The sequence below is a fragment of the Urtica dioica genome, chromosome 11, assembly GCF_054948205.1.
Source record: "Urtica dioica subsp. dioica isolate 48M chromosome 11, U.dioica_male_clone48M_v1_H2, whole genome shotgun sequence".
Lineage (NCBI taxonomy): Eukaryota > Viridiplantae > Streptophyta > Magnoliopsida > Rosales > Urticaceae > Urtica > Urtica dioica.
In genome coordinates, this window is record NC_142766.1 from 6,488,486 (window position 1) to 6,509,171 (window position 20,686).

A 20,686-nucleotide genomic window follows, 5' to 3' on the forward strand; every position below is an offset into this window, starting at 1 on the left:
AATAGAATTAGTACACACTGGAATACAATGGATGATCACCTTCCACTATTCCTAACTCCAAGCTATTCTATGGTGTTACTTACCTAGGCTCCCCCTAGATTTGAGCTCCCCTCACTTTTCACTCTTACACTCTCCCAGTGTATCAGTGTATAATAATAACAGTAATAACAACAACAACTGTAAAATGCTAGGTTTGACTTCGCTGAAAAGAATCGAAACCTAAAGAACAAAACCCACACACTTTTCTCTTCTATATGAGATGATTTCGACGTGTAAAGTGTGTTACCCCTTCCTAGGGTATGACATTCTCTTTTATATGAGATAAGAGAAGAGAATGCCTATGATTAGACACCAGGACAGATGGCACACATCAGGACGAGGACAGACAAAAAGCTGTCAGCGAGGCCACGTCGTTTCATGGCATAAAGAGATGAAAGATGTTCTGTGCGATGCTAGAGACAACACTAGGAAAATTAGAGTTGCCTGAATTAAAACGTCAACCTCAATGTAACAAAAAATAATCCCAGTATTCACGTTTATTTTCCAATTTGTTTTTCTTTCAATTTGGATTGTATGTTTTAAATGAATTCTAGTGATCAGGAATTGTACAATACATGAATAGACTTCACTAGGTATTTAAATCATGACAAATAAAATAATAAAATAAGTCGAATGAGTTTATTTCAAATTTCTAAATACATTATTTCCCCGGAACATTTCAATCGCCCAAACGCAAAGTCTAATTATCTTCACACAGTACTATTTAGTGCGAAACGCTAACACGTACGCTTTTTATTTCCTTCAACTAGGTAGTGTAACTAATCAATATAATCAGGCCATGGCTGACTCTGCTCATATTTGATGTCGTCCTCGCTTACCTGGAAGGTCTTTGCAAGAACGCTAGGCTTAACACGGGGGACCGAATCAAACAAAGCGCTGGGCAATATGTTAAGCCCTGCATCCTGGCTGCCCCAAGCAACATATGCAACAGCGGGGGTATGCCCAATGTTCATTTGAAAATGAACCGTCCCCTTCGGAAACACAAAAACGTCGCCTTTCTCAAGAATCTTTGCAAAAAAACGGTTTTCGTTAACATTGGACGAAACAAACCCGACATAGAGCTTACCCTCTTGCACAAAAATGATTTCGGAGCCACGAGGGTTGGTGTGTGGAGGGTTGACCCCTTTTGGAGCGTAGTTGTTCCGCCCGATCGACACGCCTAGAGTGTTGAGTCCCGGAAGGGTGTTTATATTGGTTACGGTCTCGTTGTAACCCCAAATATTGCTTGTATCGGTGTCACCATCAAGACCTTGGAGGTAGAAGTCATCCGATGTGGCCGTCTTTGGATCTTTACAAAATTTTCCGTTCACATACACTGAAATTTGATCACATAAAATCCAAGATTTCTCAGGTGATTAGAAATATATTTCTTGCCAAATTGTTTAAGAATATAATTATAATGGCTCTTTGAATGTTGAACTTATGCTTTTGAATATCTAATGTGTTCAATTGTTAAACAATCCTTTAAAAATGTGTTAAACCGTGTCATAGATACTACACCAACCTGTTGAGTTTTTTAAAATTTACATAAAATTGAACTTAGCGCAACGCTTTTTTAGAAAGCTTATATACACATTATGTGACAACGATTTAAGCCAATGGAAGTGGTTTCATTATTACATGCCACTGGGTTTTGTTTATATTTAATATAAAAATTTAGGAAATATTTAATCAAATTCACCCTTAAAAAATTAACTTGAATAAATTGTACGGTTTTGAAAATTCAATCTAAATTCTAGATTAAATTCTAAACACTTGTAATTTCGTTCCGCTTCACCTTAATGCATCGGTTTTCAAAACTAATTAAAGAGTGTGAAAAAAAAGTAAACTATAATATTTTATACATATGAAAAAGATATAATTCAATAAATATTATTCGAAAATCAGAGTACAGTATTTTATAAATACGATATCATCTGTTACAAATAATCTTATCACATATTGGACACAAAATTATGCCTGCTTTATTGGAAATATTTTTTAATTACTTCTTGAAAAACAATTATCGGTTATTGAAAATTTAGAGTATATTCACATTATAGAACTTAGAATTTTTGGCTCAAATGGTCCCTAACTTTTTGTAACAGAGGCATTTTGGTCCCTAAACTTTTTTTAGAGGCAAAATCATCCTCAACCTTTTCTTTTTTGGTAAAATTAGTCTTTCTGTTAAGTCACTTAACAGAAATCTCACGTGTATTTCACACGAGGGAATTTTTGAAAAAAAAAAAAAAATTCTTCCATAACTTGCCTATTTTAACATTTATGAGGGCAAAAGTTTCTTCAATGAAAACACACGAAGGAGGAAACGAAGTTGAAAGGCCTCTTGATTTTTTTTCCCAAGGTTTTACGTATTTGTCGAGTTTAAACGACGAAGAAGCGTCGATGGAAGGTGAGTATTTTTTTTTTTTTTCGAAACTGACTGGTTTAGGGTTTAAAAAATGGAAAACTTTAAGCAATTTTTCAAGGTTTGTTTGAGTTCTAAAATGGCTTGTTGTTCAGTAATCATGGTCTTGTGTTGGGACAAGAGAAAAAGGTTATGATATGGTTATGGTATGTCCCACGATAGCAACATTGGGATTTTTTTACAAAATGGGTTGTTCTGTAATGTATTTTTTTATAATATCACTAATCAGTTAGTCCAAATCAGTGATTACACTAAATTTAGTGACATAAGGTGATAATAAATTTACATTAGATTCTTTTGGGATTTTGTTAATCTTAGGTCAAATGAAAATATGGAGTGGATATGGGAAAGAGCCTCCTGATTATCTGTATACTGACATTGAAGAGGAAGATGGTGGTGTCGAGGACGAGAAATTTATTGATGATGACGGAGAAAAATCTGATCGTGAAGAAGCCTATATGCCAAGTACAGAGACTGATCCTACACAAAATTGGGTAGGTTTTCACGATGCTATTGTGAATCAAGGCATAGTTGAGAGTAATAGTGAGGATTCAATGGAGCTAAGTAGTGGTAGTTCTGAAGATGAGACGGGTGAAGCGGTAGGAAGTTTGAAGAAGAAAGTGAGATATGTTTACAATGATAGGATTGATATGTCAAATCTTGTGTTCGAGGTTGGAATGATGTTTCCCGATGCAAAATCTCTAAAAAAAGCAATTAAGGAGCATGCAATCAAGACCCATAGAAGCCTGAAATTAGAGAAGAATGATAAAGTAAGGATAAGGGTAAAATGTATGGTAGGTTGCCCTTGGACATTGTTTGCATCTTTGGAGAGTGGAAGTAGCTCGTTTGTGATTAAAACTCTGAATCAGGAGCATAGTTGTACTTTGGAATTCTCAAAAAGAAGACTTGGACATAAATGGCTATGCATGAAGTACTTGAATCGATTTAGAGCAGATCCGAATTGGTCATTTGAAGGGTTCAAACAACAAGTGAAAGAAGATACGCTAACCGACATCTCTAAATGGCAATTTTATAGAGCGAGGAAGATGGCGCGAGACATCATTCACGGTTCGGTGGCAATGCAATATGGAAAACTGTGGGATTATGCCGAGGAGTTGAAGAAGTCTAATCCCGGGTCTACAATTAAGATAAAGTGTTACCCTTTGGACCCAAATAAAGACGAAAATCCAAAATTCATGAGGATGTATATTTGCATGGGTGCAACAAAGAAGGGTTGGCTGGCCGGGTGTCGTACCATAATAGGGCTAGACGGTTGTTTTGTCAAGGGGCCGTTTAAGGGACAATTGCTTGCTGCGGTTGGAATTGACCCAAACAATGGAATTTATCCCATTGCATATGCTTTGGTTGAATCTGAGTGTTATGATAGTTGGCTATGGTTTATAGAATTATTGAGTGCTGATTTGGACATAGGGCAAAATGTTACATGGATTTCAGACCGACAAAAAGGATTGCTTGAGGCAGTGAAGAGTTGTTTCGGTGAAGAAGCTCCACACCGATATTGTGTACGACACTTGTATAATAACTTCAAAGTTCATCATAAGGGTTTAAATCTAAAACAAATAATATGGAGCGCTGCAAGATCAACTATAAGATCGAGGTATTATTTTTTACATTGTTTTGATTTTTTTTTTGTTTTTGCTGTAGCATTTTTTTGATATCTATGTAATTTGGTGTGCTGTTTTGAATTTTTTTTTTTTTTTTTTTTTTTTTTTTTTTTTTTTTTTCTAGCATTGTTTTGATATCTATGTAATTTGGTGTGCTTTTTGCTATTGCATTGTTCTAAGTTTTTTTTTTTTGGCTGTCTTATGTTAAAAAAAGGTTTGAGGCCGAGTTAAATAAATTGAAGGAAGTTAGTAACGAAGCATGGGAGTGGATATCTAATGTTGCTCCTAAATATTGGAGTCGCTCACATTTTTCAGAATGTTCGGGATCAGATTTACTCCTCAACAATTTGTGTGAGTCATTCAATGGTGTTATTGTCGATGCCCGAGACAAACCGGTAATCACTCTCATGGAAATGATTAGATGTTACATGATGAAGAGAATCCAGACCAAACATTCTAAAATAAGTAAATAAGGATGATTTTGCCTCTAAAAAAAGTTTAGGGACCAAAATGCCTCGGTTACAAAAGGTTAGGGACCATTTAAGCCAAAAATTCTAGAACTTAATATAAGATTTTTATTATAATCTCTGACAAAGTTGAAAGATCGCTATAAGCTCTACAGTGATAACTTCATGATCAAATAGTATAAAAAAAAAATTCACTAACTAATGTCTTTCTCAAATTATAGTTCAAGGCACTCAGATGACTAAAAATTTAATTTTAAAAAATGCAAATTCTTCAGAAAATATTAACCGTTAGTTTAATCAATACTAGGACGCCTATGGCAAAAGCTGTGTGGAGAAATATTCAGTAAATATAACAGGATTGAAATAACTAATTTACGTACCCTTTTTTTTAAGGTCATTGGTAGCCACACAGATATCTTGAAGAGGACTGGGATCAGAGGCAGATGCAATATTGACGATTGCCAAGGCCAAAATAGCACCTAGTTTCAAAATAATATAATGAATATTGTCCATCATTGTTTCAATGTCTTATAAAGCCTGATAACATTCGATTGGGAGATCTAGATAGAAAATAATGTATAAATATGGTGTAAAAATGAACTTCGTTATCATTTATCGAATCAGTAGGTTCAAATATCAACATTTGCCGTCAGATAATTACAAAGTGTCGTATTCCATCAAAAATAATTTTCTTTTGGAAAAAATGAATTACGAATTAATAGAATAAGAAAAGGGCCTGTACTTAAGATAATGCATTTTAATTCCCAATTCTAGATTAATCACATATTCACACGATTTTAATTCGTAAACGTTGATTAAATTTGAAAGTTACACCTAATAATTTGCATTAGGAAGGAAAGTTTTTACAGCATATATATATATATATATATATATATATATATATATATTTCCGTGGTCGTGTATAAAACTACCAAGCAGTTGTCCTAATCTTACCATATTTCACGTTTCGTTGTTATATATAACTATGATTTGCCACTTGTTTTAAATATCGCCCCAAGTCACGATTGAACTGTTTTGGTAATCGGTGCTAACCATTTTCCCAATGACCGACCTTGCTGTTTGTCCCTTGGGTTAACACATCTTTGATTGCGCTTGATCTACCACCACAGTACCTACACCCATTCCTGGTGATTTTTTTTACCAACATGACCCATCATGCAAAAGGTACGCCGTGGCAAGTCAATATGATGGAACGCGAGTTTATTTTACATGTCTAAATACATTATCTAAGAATCTCATATGATACCACTTGAAACGTTAGATTTCCAATCTAACTAATGTTTCATTATTTCACTGCTGGCACAAGTCCATAGCCCAAGGCAAAGTGTTATTTTCTTCTCTTAGTACTTATTTGCTAAAACTCTTAACGTATTACTCTTAATACTGCCATGCTTTATTTCCATTTAAGTTATTAGTGTCTAATTTTTAAACTTGGGCCATGGCTGACTCTGCTCATATTCAATGTTGCTCTCACTGGAATGTCTTTACGAGGATATGAATAGGCTTAACACGAGGGGCTGAATCTAACCACTACACATATTTTATTTGACTGACATTATTTTTTTCTTTTGAGGTCTCGTCCTATATGAAGGAGTGAGTTCAATTCCAAGAAATGACATGTTTTTATTATTGAAGTTTAAAGATTGTTTTTATAATTTGTGATTAAATGTTGATTGTAATAAATTATACATATATGAATGTATGAATGAAAAATAGTTTAAAAAAAGAACCACTAACTCTATCAAATCACTATGCCAATACTACAAAAATCAGTTTGCACTAAATAAGTGTCCACGTGACTAAGTGCCAAAGTGCCTCTACGCCTGAGCCGGACGCCGCTATCGCTGGTGGCGACACCGACGAGGGCGAGTGTGAACGTGAAATGAAGCATAGGTCCGCCACCTCAACTCCATCTCACATCCACATGGCACACTCTCCCCTCATCCACTTGTTTATTCATGGTAATTGAGTGCAACATATATAAGGTGTTCTTCACCTTAGTGTTTGTTCCATGTGAGACTTTTTCCCAAACACAAACACATTCTCTCAATCAACAACACACTATTTCGTCTTTTAAATTAAGCTTTAAATAATTAAAACATCTATTTAATATTAGCTCAATTTCCAATAAAGAGTTGCTCACTTACACATCATTAAAAATAATATATTTGATAAAATATGACTTTGATATCACTAATAAACAATGTTTTAGCAAAGTACTCAAATGTGAGTAACTCATCTAAAAATAGCCGACTATAACATTACTCTAATGTATTTTATTTATGTTACAGTTATTTATATATAAAATATTGGTAAATAATAGTGCCATTTATGAGCGCCATTCTCCACTAAATGATTATGGAGTTTTAAATTGTCAGCCACACAAGTTGTCCTTCAACTCGTTGATATAATTATGAAGTTACGAGTTTTTATTCAAAACAATAATCCCAGTATTCACGTTCATTTTCCAATTTGTTTTTCTTGCAAATTGGATTGGTTTTAAATGAATTCTAGAGATCAGGAATTGTACAATGCATGAATAGACTTCACTAGGTATTTAAATCATAACAAATCAAATAATAAAATAACTCGAATGAGTTTATTTCACATTTCTAAATACATTATTTTACCGGAACATTTCAATCGTCCAAAGGCAAAGTCTTATTATCTTCACACATTACTATTTAGTGTAAGTAATCAATGTAATCAGGCCATGGCTGACTCTGCTCATATTTGATGTCGTTTTCGCCTACCTGGAAGGTCTTTGCAAGAATGCTAGGATTAACACGAGGTACTGCATCAAACAAAGCCTTGGGCAACATGTTAAGCCCCCCTCATCCTAGCTGCCCCAAGCAACATATGAAACAATGGGAATACGCCCAATGTTCATTTGGAAATGAACTGTCCCCTTCGGAAACACGAAAATGTTGCCTTTCTCAAGAATCTTTGCGTAAAGACGGTTTTCGTTTACGTTGGACGAAACGAACCCGAGATAGAGCTTACCCTCTTGTACAACAATGATTTCGGAGCCCACGAGGGTTGGTGTGTGGGGGATTTACCCCTTTTGGAGAGTAGTCGGTCCGCCCGATCGACACACCTAGAGTGTAGAATTCCGAAAGGGAGTTTGAATCGGCTACAGTCGTGTTGAAGCCCCAAAATATTGTTTGTTTCGGTATCAACATCAAGACCCTAGAGGTAGAAGTCATTTGACGTGGCTGTATTAGGATCTTTACAAAATCTTCCATTCACATACACTGGATTTTGATCATATATTAAATTGGAGAGGTGAGCAATATTATTCTTGCCAAGAACATAATTATAACGGCGCTTTGAGTATTAAATTTATGCTTTTGAATAATCTAATGACTTCAATTGTTAAGCCATGCCTTCAAAAATAGGTTAAAGAATGTCATAAATACTACACCAACTTGTTCAGTTTTTAAAATTTATATAAAATAACTTATGGAACAACGATTTAAGCCAATGAAAATATTGTTATTTTATTATATTTTCTTTTTTAAAAGGAAAAACAGTGTTATTGCATGCCGCTTGGTTTTGTTTGTAATTGATATGAAAATTTAGGATATAATTAAAACAAAATAATCCTTGTTGATATTTTGTGTTGGCTGTTTTTGTTATGGTAAAACTGTTGTTCTCTATTGTTAACCTGAAAAATTGGTTACACCTATCTCACGAAGTGATCTGAGTTCCGAGCACGCAGTCTCGGAGGTTCTCAGGTTCTAGGCGAGACTTTCTCTAAATAAAGACGAATCTATTACAAGAGTGCAATGTAAATAAGAGTGTTCTACGAAGTTATAACTAATTCTTCCTCTTCCAAGAAAAAAGATCTTTCGCTTGGTCTTGTTGATGTCTCTATTTATAGAAGGCTGGGTGCCTTGGCCCTCGTTGGTGAATATCGTGGGGAAATGCTATGGATCGTGAGGTGATCAGTCTCACGTCCTATGGCAGTTATTTGGTCCCCCACTCTCTGTTATGAGGAGTGGGTGGTTATTTGTGCTATCCTCGGTGTTAACCGTTGAGGTGAGCGTTTTGGTTATTTATTACACGTGTTTCATTGTCCGAATAGTCTTTTACTCCTATTATCTTCTATTCTCTTCGAAGTTCTGAGTAACAGGGTCCGTTCTTTGTTAATATGAACGTTCGTTCCTTAACCTTCATGAGCTTTCGGACCTTTGGGTACGAACTCTAGTGCTGGATATCTCTGTTCTCGGAATGCCGACTAGATCATTTGATCTCAGCGAATTCTATGAGTAACATCTATGATGTTGAAAACATCAGTCTATGACATTATGTGTCTGCTTTACACGTCAGGATCTGTGACGTAGATTTCTGCAGTTTGCTTTTTTGTCGGTCTTGCTTCCGCGCTTTTCCTGATCGTCCAATGAGATTTCTCCAAGTGCATTGAGAAACCCTAGCCAAGGACACTCTGTTGTTATTGATTGCCATTATTGGAGTTTTGTTTACAGAGTTGTTTTGTTTATTGTAAAATACGCATTGTTAGGTTCAAACACTGGAAGAGTGTAGTGTAGTGAGTGAAAAGTGAGAGCAGCTCAAACATAGTGAGAGCCTGAGTTAGAAATCACTATGATAATTTTGAAGTTAAGGAAAGTTGGAAGGTGATCATCCATAGTTGTCCAACGTTGTACTTATTCTATCATCTAGTTAAGGTCTCTTTTCTACGAGAGTATCATCCCTCAAGAAGTAGGCAGGATTGGTCGAACTGGGTTACCAAGTCCTTATCTCTTTACTTACAGTTTATTTACTTTGCATAATATGCTAAGTTGTTTCATAACTTGTTAGAACATCTTAAGAGACATTACGAAAACTAACTTTTACTTTTTCAATTGGTATAAGATCGGGTACCCTAACTTATCTAGGGTGTAGTTCTTGGTATTTTTGAATGTTTTTCTGAGATGGATGCTTTCAGGGAAGGAGGTTCGGTCAGTCGAACTCATCTCCTCGACGGCTTGAACTATGCCTCTAGAAAGATAGGTTGAGTGCCTTAATCAAATCTATTGAACACAAGACGTGGAAGGCTTTGGTAAATGGTAGGAGCCCTCCTACTTAGCTCCTTGAAGATGGTAACATTGCTGTTGCAAAGACTGAAAGAGAGTGGGATGCTACTGAAGATGATGATGCCCTTGCAAACTCAGAGACGTTAAATACCATTCATTCTTCCTTGTTTGTTTGAAGCTTTATGATAAAACCTTCGTCTTTAATCCATAAACAAACTTAACAACTTACGAAGAGACAAATATAGATTTGCATGAACAAACTCTTCATAGTTAGCTTAAAATGATATATTCGCAATCTAATGGTCAAAGGACTATTTGATCTCAGTACGATTGTTGGGAGAATCTATGATGTCTGGTTATGGGACATTGAGAGTTGGAGACTCTATAGTTCTTCTATGTATCTTCTGAAGATCTTGAATTGACCACTGCACTTCTAGAGACAAGATAAGAACAAACCATTTAACCTCTTATGTCTCAAGGTCACTACGTATGAATTGCATCATGCTTACCTTAATTCTGAAATGAGACATGCCATTTCACAGCTTACGTATTCTTATTTGAGAAAGTCAGAGTTCGGACTCACTATGTGATTCTGAACAGGACCTATTGGTGAAGTACTAAATTGTGAATATGTCATGAGTAACTTTGTGAAGTTCTCATAGATATGGAATTCATGTACAAGATTGCTGAAATGCAATGTATATCACATCATGCTTTGTTCCTTGGAATGTGAATAAATGAACTGGCTAGTGTCCAAATTGAGTCCTGACTCTTTTGGATGAAACAATGTGACTTTTTAGCTCCTCGTCAATACATTATTTCTAACTTATTCACAAGCGACAAAGGAGTTGAGGAAATAACATCTAGAAGGGTAAAATGGTAATCTTGTAAATCCCGACTAGCTGATGATATTCATGAAGGGTAAACATAGATAATATTCAGTGGATCCACTCATTACAATTAAGTTGAATTCTTGAGTAGAAAATAAATTCATTTGAACCGAGAGATTTTCAGTGTCAACTCTTTAGTGAATCAGTTGACATTAAGCTAAACTTGGAAAAGGTTTATGAACTTTTGAGTCCAAGTATTTAGCTCAAGCTTTGTTCATTTAGATCCATGAGGTCACTGTCACAAATCATATCGAGTAGGAATAGTTAAACTAGAAGCTAAGTCAAAACAAGAACGAGACAAGTTTTACGAAAATTGTCTAAAGGGTATTTTTGTCTTTTTGGACATAAGAAGAAATGAATGTCAATAAATTTTTTGACAATGTCATATGATGACATATTAATACTCGGCCATGATAAGGTTATTGGGCCTTGTGGATTAATTTCATTTCTTAGAATTTTACTTGAAAATTCTTAATGGGCCTTTCTTATGTTGTCATGAACAAATGAAGAAATATCTAGAAGCTCCTTCTAGATGCTCTTGGCTTCCCAACACCCAAAGAAAAAGAGAGATTATTTTGTGCATTAATGTATGAAGATACTTGCCAAAAGAAAAAGAGGAAACAAATTTCCTCCATGAGGAAAGAGGGATTTCGGCCAACATGAGTCAAGGGAGAAGCTTGACAAAAGAGGAAATAAATCCAAGGCTTCTAGAAGCCTATGTTGGACGTGCAAGGCAAGGGGAAAAGAGGAAATAAGATTTGCTCATGAATGCTTGGAAAAAAAAAAGAGGAAACTACTTCTTTCCAAGGTCAACCCTTCTCCTATAAATAGGACATTTATTCCTCTTATTTCATTCATCCCACATAAGTTAGAGATTGAGAGCTTCTCTCTCTAGAACTTGTGGTTGCCGCCCCCTTCCATCTCTAAGTTTTCTTTCGTTTTTCTTTTGGCACCTAGGTCCACATTTGACCTAGTATTTTTAGCTCTTCGACTTTGAGGCTTGTTCTCGAGTCGTCGTGTTTAAAAGTGCCCACGCACTAATTCATTTCTTTCTCGAGTGATTATTGTGACAGAAACTTTCGTGGTTGCTCGAGTTCCCGATGAAAGAAGAGAGACGTGCTGCGAGGGGAGACGAACGTTTCAACCTTCCGAAGGCTTCTCAACGTTCCAACAACCATTGAGTATGCCAGCATGCCTATCATATACAAATACTTGTTCTTCCCGTTCCCCAATTGTGTCCTTCAATTTGGCGAAGAAGTAAATCCAAGTCTCGTTAGACTCTGAAGGACCTATACAGTAGTCCAGTGGAAACATTTGTTTGTTTCTGTCCATCCCACATGCCATATACAACGTTCCTTTGTAACAGTTCTTCAAATGAGTACCATCGACGATAATTACATGTCTTAGGTACTTACACCCCGTTCTCCATGGGCCGAGTGACATGAAAAAACTAAAAAATACGTCGCCCTCACCAGTGACTAGGTCAAATAAAGAACCTGAATTCTTAGTCTCGATCATGTACCTTAGCTTAGGTAAAACGCGTACGACTCTTGGGATTTTCCGTAGATGGACTTTAGAGTCTGCTCTCTGGAACGCCAAGCTTTTTTGTAAGACATAGACACCCCGTAATCCATTTGCATGTAATTCATTATCTCTTTCGGTTTGCTCATACCCACGTTTGGATCAATACACTTATGTTTCATGACCCCTCCTATTAAAGAACTCGTTGCTTGCGGGTGATGTCCTTGCCTTACGTTTAAGGCACAACTGTAGTCATTGTCAAACCTAAAACATGAAAATTACAAACTTAGTTTCAAAAAATTAATGTCAATTGTTGACTTTAGATGTCAACAATTACCATCAATTGTTGACATTTGTGAGTAATTAGTCCTCTGTTTGTTGTTGACATTAGATATCAACAATGGACATCTATTGGTGACATTAGATATCAACAATCAAGGGGATAATTACCCTAATTCAATTTCATGCATAATTCAACAAAGAGAGTTTACTTACTAATTATGGGTGTGTTAGCCTTTCTCACGCCCCCGGACAGCCCAATTACAACACTCTCCCAGAAAAACAACGTGCACAGAGTTTTTGTCCGAGTTCTTTGTCCTATACGTGAAGTTGTTGTTTATAGCGAACAACATCAAGTTTTTCTGTAAAGTCTTTTTATCCTTGTACAATGCATGACGCTCAATAAATATGGGGGAATTACCATCTAAAATAAGAGTGTCATCCATGTTTGCATCTTTCGTAATAGATGAACTTGGGACGCTATGTGAATTCAGCGGAGACGGTGGTGGAGGATGCGAGTTTTTTGGGGGTGGAGGAGGGGACCGTGATGGAGGAGGAGATCGTGGTGGAGAGGCATCGTGGTGGAGGGGCATCGTGGTGAATGAGGGGATCGTGGTGGAGGATGGGAATTTATTGGTGGAGAGAAGTTGCCTGGTGAAGGAGGGGATCGTGGTGGAGGGGAGTTGTGTGGTGGAGGAGGGGATCGTGGTGGAGGACGGGAATTTATTAGTAGAGGGGAGTTGTGTGGTGGAGAGCATTGGCGTTGTCGTAGTGTCTCATAGTCTGACAACCTAATGTCATATAATTCGAACGTACCACGAGTTACCGATTCAAGAGTTGGGACCGAACAACACCCCTCCTCGGGTATAGATGGCATGTCGGAAACTCTTTTAGGCAGATTTCCAACGCAACCACTATCACGGCTGTTACGAATGGATCCAACCCCTGGAGAATCGAGCTCCAATGGATTTTTATTTACTTCCAATATCGATTGTAATTTCTCTGTGTCATCTTCCCTCCTCCTCATTAAATATAAGTAACCTTCCAACGTATCGTCGTTGGTTATCTCAACAGGTTTCATGGCACCAGTCATCGTGTATGCAACACCAACGGTATGAGTGGATGGTGATTTGCTCAAATTTGCGTGAATGATTGCATCAAACTAGCAAAGTTAACTTCATACAGTACCATAATTCTGAAAGATCCATTCTCAAGATACCGACCAGGTTCAACCCAAGTTCCACTGTGCCTGAATAATAAATAAATATTTGTCATCACTGCGTACAAAAAAGCATAGGCAGAGTTATTATTTGTTGACTTTAGACGTCAACAATTTCCATCCATTGTTGGCATTGATGTCAACAGAGTTCATCATTCGTTGAATTTAGATGTCAACAATGGACGTCAATTGTTGACATCTAAAGTCAACAAATAATGAACTCTGTTGACATTGATGTCCACATATCTAGTGACCAGCTCATCCTCATATCTAGCGAGCTCAACCCTCTCATCATCATCAATCACAATATTGACTAATTCCATAATAATCTTGGTATGCTTGTTGTAGACTCTGAAAGCACGACTATTGGTGGAGTAACAAAGAAAAATACCTTCATCACTTTTAGAATTCAACTTCTTCTTCAGGTCTCAATCAGTTAAAATGTACTTCCAAAAACATGAAAATATTTGACACTAGGCTTCCTCCCCCTCTATATTTCATAGTTTGTGGAAGAAATACCTGGTCGAATAGAGACGTTGTTGTGGAAATGGCAAAAAATGTTTGACAGCTTCAGCCCAAAATCTATAGGAAATCTTCTTGGCATGAAGCATGACTCGAGCCATTTCTTGAATGATTATGTTCTCGTGTTCTACTATCCCATTATGATGAGGTGTGATAGGAATAGAGAACTCATTCATAATCCCTTCTGAATTGCAAAAATCAGTGAACTAACTGTTCTCAAATTCTCCCCTATGATCATTTATGATCCTCACAATTTTCCTTATAGATGATTCATTTAGCCGAACTAGAGGTAGTTCCTGATATGAACGAGTCTATGCAACTCCACATAGAAGGGATGGGTCTTAGATATATACTACATCTTCTCTAGGCTAAAGTGGGAGATTGTTAGGAATTCTTGCCCATGCGAAGATGCTTTTGTAAATTCTCGTTGAAATATTAATAAAATAAAGTTTTGAAATTTATAAGTTATTCGAATTGAAAGCGTTATTTCTTATATATTAAGATTTATCAAACATTCATCAACCCATAGTCTCCGTATCGAACTGAGTCACATGCACGACATCTGAGCTTGGGCAGTGAACTAAAACTGGTCGATGATTGGTTCATGCCTGGGTAGCTGAATCTGAAATCATATATGCTAAACACAAGGGAAGGTTGATCACTTAGTGGGAGCATTCTACATTTGAGGTAAGTGTACGACCTGGACAAGTCTTGATTGTAGATGTGTTGTTTAAGGACCGTTACGATACACTAACCGAGGTAACAAATGATGGTCACATTAAGACTTGATCTTGAAGTGATCATGGACACTGGATCATGTTACCGTACTTTTTGACTCATTCGCTAAAAGGTCACTATCATGCTAATCACAGCTTATGTCTTAGGAGTTGCGGAACATAGTTTGAGTGGGAATTGATTTACAGATATGGAATCTAGCCTTCTTGAAAGAAGGTAAATGTTATCTCACCTAAGGGTTGATTCCAGAACCAATAGATTGCGCGCACTTCCGAAGTTTGTACGTTCGAAAGAATCTTTCGCTGGGGAAGCAACAATACTTAGGGCTTATAGGTGTCAAAAAAAAGTATAACGAAATAATTGACTTTTCTCGACACGGGATAAACTTGAAGGATCTTGATCACAAACTGACTATATCACTGGACACTAGTCACGGTGAGTAAATATAATTCTAGTATCAAGGAGGATTTAGTCTTGGCTTGCAAGGTGGAGTCTGACCAAGATTAGATAAATCGATATAGAAAAGAGAAATGATTTTTTCGTCTTTTCATCGGATTTGTTAAGCTTCTAATACTAGGTCCATAGTCTACGATTCGGCTCTGATAAAGGCGGATAAGAACTTTCGAATAATAATGTTTTCATTATTATAATCTCACTAGCTGTAATTTTGATTGACAGCATCAATTCTGAAATATGAGTATTTGCATAATTAAATAATTATTTATGGTGGTATTAATTATTTATTTTTTTGATCAAGTAAATAATTAATCAATTACTTATTTGTTTATTGTTGGACCAAGTAAATAAATAATTAATTGGATTTTAAGCAATTTGGCCTTGCACAAAAATGAGGTGCACGAATTTTTTGAAGATTCCGGCACAAGATTTGCGCAAATTCCTCCTTGGCCGTGTGCCAAAATTCGTCCATGCTATTATTGGTACTTACCAATATTTTATCTTTAGTTGTTTAAATAAAGGAGAGAGAAAAATATTTAAAAGGAAATAAGATATTGTCATTTATTATCTCTCATAAATATTATGAGAGAATAATATTTAAAAAGAAATAATATATTGTCATTTATTCTCTCTCATGAATATAAGGAGAGAGAATAATATTTAAAAGGAAATAAGATATTGTCATTTGTTCTCTCATGAATATTAGGAGAGATTAATATTTAAAAGAAAATTAGATATTTCATTTATTCTCTCATAATTAAATATTCTCTATTTAAAAAAGAAAATAAAATCTCATAGATATTGATCTGATGACTAAGAGAGAAAGTATGATTCATGAGATGAGATCTAAGGGCTAAGCTTTGATTCACTAGTGTGAACACAATAAAAGGAAATGATATATTTTGGAAACTACCAAGAATATATCTTTTCCACTAATATATATAGGGGTTCGTGAGAAGGCAACATATATATAGACTTTTGTGCTTCAGAAAATTTGACCAAGATAATCTCTCCCTCTCTTTCTCTCTCGGCCGACTTACTCTCTCCCCCTCTTGGAACTCCGTGATTCCAATCTCATAAACACGGTGTGATATAAACACCTTGTTGTAGATCGTAGTGAAATAAAGATTGTGCCAACTCATCTTTCTTATTCATCTCGGATATTACGTCTCGGAAGATTACAGTGTCATCATTGATGAGTTCAGAGCGTCGAGGAACTAAAGCTTGAAGATAGTCTTGTAAGACCGAAGACGGAGGAGTCAAAACTTGAAGATTCAGTAGCTGATCTGAATCATGTAAGTATTACATTGCTTTCACGAATAATTAATAAGTAAATCTAGATCTTGTTAGATAACCATAATATTAATTAGCTCTTGTTAGTTTAATTAATTATTTCCGCACTTAATATGGTTATCAAGGTGCAATAATCACCACCAGCAAGAACTCAACCCAAGTGTACCTAGAATAGTCATCAACATAGACAAGAATATAATTATTTCCAATAAGACTCTCAACTTGCATAGGACTCATTAGATCCATATGAAGGAGTTCAAGAATTCTGCTGGTGGTGAGATGATTTAGACTCTTGTGAGAAGCTCTGGTCTGCTTTCCAATCTAACTCCCTCCACAGATTTTTCCTTCTTTGATCTTAAGACTAGGAAGGCCACGAACTACTTCCTTGGAGACAATCTTAGCTATGCTCCTTAGGTTGATATGACTTAGCCTTTTATGCCATAAATCTGTGATGTCTTCTCTGCTTAATAGACAAGCAGTAGAAGGAGAAGTGGTATGAGAATTCCACAAGTAACAATTGTATGGAGATCTGATGCCCTTCGACATGACAGACTCATCTTTGTTGACAATAGAACACTCCTCTTTAGACAAATTTACAACCATCCCCTGATTACATAGCTAACTTATGCTAATTAAGTTGGCAGTAAGACCTTCTACCAACGAGACATTGTTAACTTGGGGAAGCCCCGAGACTATGAGTTTCCCTTTACCCACAACTAAGCCTTTAGCTCCATCTCCAAATGTAACAAGACGTTAGGCACATGAGCTCACACTACTTTTTAAGATTTTTTCCAGGTCATGTGGCGACAACATCCATTATCGAAGTACATGTCCTCTCTAGTAGCATCCTTTAGAGAAGTATAAGCAACAAGTGGTGTGTGATCAGCGCGAACCCTCCACTCCCTATTAACCACCATATGAGAGGTATTGATGGTCTTCTCATTCAGATCAATCTTCACACGAGGATATCGACTCTGAGCAATAGGAATGAAGTGCATGTTGTTGGAATCGATCTAGGGTTTAAGAAAATAATTAACGCTTCGGGAAGCGGCAGAATTTTAAAAATTTTCTTTTTCAAGTAAAAACGGTTTTTACTTACCTAGACAAGTGCAAGTACATGTAATTAAAAAACTAATATGAGCTAAGAAGTTTACTAACCTTTCTTGAAGCTTGATCTTTGAGAAGCTCTTAGAAAGTTGCAACGCTCGTCTCCCCTCGCATCACGTCTCTCTTCCTTTCCTCGGCACCTCGAGCAACCACGAAAGTTTCCATCACTAAATCACTCAAAATAAAGGAATTAGTGAGTGGGCACTTTTAAACACTACGACTTAAGAACGAGTCTTGAAGTCGCAGAGCTAAACACTAGGTCGAGTGAGGACCTAGGTGCCAAAACAAGAAAAATCGAAAATAAACTAGAAAGGGAGAGAGAGAGAGAGAGGAGTTCGGCCAAGTTCTAGAGAGAGAGTCTCTCAAATCTCTTAAACTTGGATGAATCAAAAGTGAGGAAATGAAGCTCCTATTTATAGGAGAGGCTTTACCTTCAATAAGGTAGTTTCCTCTTCTATAGAATATCACATATTCATGAGCAAATATTGCCTCTTTCCCACTTAAGTCACACGGCCAAGGCAGCCTTCTAGAAGGCTTGGATTTGTTTCCTTTTTTGTTCCTTGCCTTGCCTTGAATCTACTTGGCCGATTCCCTACAAGCATGTCTGGGAAATTTGTTTCCTCTTTTTCTTTTGGCAAGTATCTTGATACATTTATGCACAAAATAATCTCTCCTATTTCTCTATAGGGTAGGCGCCCATTATGTCTAGAAAAGGCTTCTAGAATTTTCTTCACTTGTTCATGACAACATAAGAAAAGGCCCATTTAGAATTTTCAATAAAATTCTTATGAAATGAAATTAATTCACCAGGCCCAATGATCAAGTCATGGCCGAGTGACATTAAGTCATCAAATGAACTTGTCAACAAATTTATTGACATTCATTTCATCCTTTGTCTCAAAAGACAAAAATACCCTTTTGACTATTTTCGTTCTTGTTTTGACTTAGCTTCCAGTTTAACTATTCCTATCGATGTGATTCGTGACAGTGACCTCATGGACCCAAATGAACAAAGCTTGAGCTAAACACTTGGACTCAAAAGTTCACAAACCTTTTCCAAGTTTAGCTTAATGCCAACTGACTCGACTAAAGAGCTGACACTGAAAATCTCTCGGTTCAAATGAATTTATTTTCTACTCAAGAATTCACCTAATTATAATGAGCGGATCCACTGAATATTATCTATGCTACCCTTCATGAATGTCATCAGCTAGTCGGGATTTACTAAATTACCATTTTACCCTTCTAGCTGTTATTTCCTCAACTCCTTTGTCGCTTGTGAATAAGTTAGAAACAATGTATTGACGAGGAGCTAACAAGTCACATCGTTTCATCCAAAAGAGCCAGGACTCAATTTGGACACTGGCCAGTTCATTTATTCACACTCCAAGGAACAAAGCATGAGGTGACATACATTGCATTTCAGCAATCTTGTACATGAATTCCATATCTATGAGAACTTCACAAAGTTACTCATGACATTCTCACAACTTAGTACTTCACCAATAGGCCCTGTTCGGAATCACATAGTGAGTCCGAACTCTGACTTTCTCAAATGAGAATACTAAGCTGTGAAATGGCATGTCTCATTTCAGGATTAAGGTAAGCATGATGCAATTCATACGTAGTGACTTCGAGACATAAGAGGTTAAATGGTTTGTTCTTATCTTGTCTCTAGAAGTGCACTGGTCAATTCAGTACCTTCGGAAGATACCTAGAAGAACTATAGAGTCTCCAACTCTCAATGCCTCATAACCAGACATCATAGATTCTTCTAACAATCATACTGAGGTCAATAGTCCTTTGACCCTTAGATTGCGAATATATCGTTTTAAGCAAACTACGAAGAGTTTGTTCATGCAAATCTACATTTGTCTCTTCGTAAGTTGTTTAGTTTGTTTATGGACTAAAAGACTAAGGTTTTATCATAAAGCTTCAGACAAGGAAGATTGAATGAACGTTTCAACTTTTTATTAATGAATAAGCAATTACAAACAAGAGTCTTCATGAGACTATATTACATCAAATGTATACAAATAGACACTACTACTCTTCTTGTGGGCACCATTGACAACAAACTCCCACTTGACTCAAAGAAGATGTGTGTAGTAGTTCATGCCTAATCCCTCTCGATTTTGGTCGAAGACCTTGTTCGCTAGGGCCTTGGTGAATGGATCTGCCAGAGATCTAATTCACCTCCACGTCTCCGCGCTGCGCGATCTCTCGAATCAAATGGTATTTCCTCTCAATATGTTTAGAGCGCTTATGGCTTCGATGTTCCTTTGAGTTAGCGACAGCCCCACTATTATCACAATAAAGGGTCATGGGCTCGTCGACGTTTGGAACAATTTCCAAATACTTAAGGAATTTTCTAAGCCATACAGCCTCTTTGGATGCTTCACAAGCAGCCACATATTCTGCTTCCATTGTGGAGTCAGCAATACAAGATTGCTTAATACTTCTCCACACAACAGCTCCACCATTAAGGATGAACACAGATCCCGAAGTGGATTTCCTGGAATCCTTATCCGCTTGAAAATCGGAGTCGGTATATCCCGTCATAGTCAGGTCAGTACCTGAGTATGTAAGCATCAAGTTCCTAGTTCTTCGAAGATACTTAAGAACATGCTTAACAGCAATCCAGTGCTCGGGTCCAGGGTTGGATTGGAAACGACTAACTACGCCAACGGCGAAACAGATGTCAGGTCTAGTGCAAAGCGTAGCATACATAAGGCTTCCTACGGCAGAGGCGTAAGGAATTTTCCTCATGTCTTCAATCTCTTGTGCAGTCTTGGGAGACTGGTCCTTAAAGAGTGAAACTCCATGCCTAAAGGGTGTTTGGCCCTTCTTGGAGTCTTGCATCGAGAAGCGATCCATTACCTTATCAATATAAGATGCTTGAGAGAGCGACAGGGTCCGGTTTTTCCTATCTCGAAAGATTTGGATCCCCAGAATGTACGCGGCTTCTCCTAGATCCTTCATATCGAATTGCTTTGCCAGCCAGACCTTAACCTCAGATAACTTACCCACGTCATTACCAATGAGTAGTAT

The 20,686-nt window shown here is 36.8% G+C and overlaps 1 protein-coding gene across 1 annotated transcript; it reads right to left on the minus strand.

Annotated features, from left to right (window-relative positions):
• Positions 1-656: 656 nt before the first annotated feature.
• LOC149380888 (germin-like protein subfamily 1 member 14) lies at positions 657-5,092 on the minus strand. Its single transcript, XM_089630013.1, has 2 exons — positions 4,937-5,092; positions 657-1,375 (listed from the first exon to the last, which is right to left on the minus strand). Exons 1-2 carry the CDS (start codon positions 5,070-5,072, stop codon positions 819-821), a joined length of 693 nt encoding a protein of 230 aa, XP_089486139.1. The 5' UTR covers positions 5,073-5,092; the 3' UTR covers positions 657-818.
• Between the last annotated feature and the right edge of the window lie 15,594 nt (positions 5,093-20,686).

Bases quoted from the DNA above. Each gene is read 5' to 3' on its own strand.
- LOC149380888 (XM_089630013.1), bottom strand. From the start codon at position 5,072: ATGATGGACAATATTCATTATATTATTTTGAAACTAGGTGCTATTTTG. The intron at 1,376-4,936 runs GTACGTAAATTA...ATCAAATTTCAG, and splicing joins CAATGACCTTAAAAAAAAGG to TGTATGTGAACGGAAAATTT.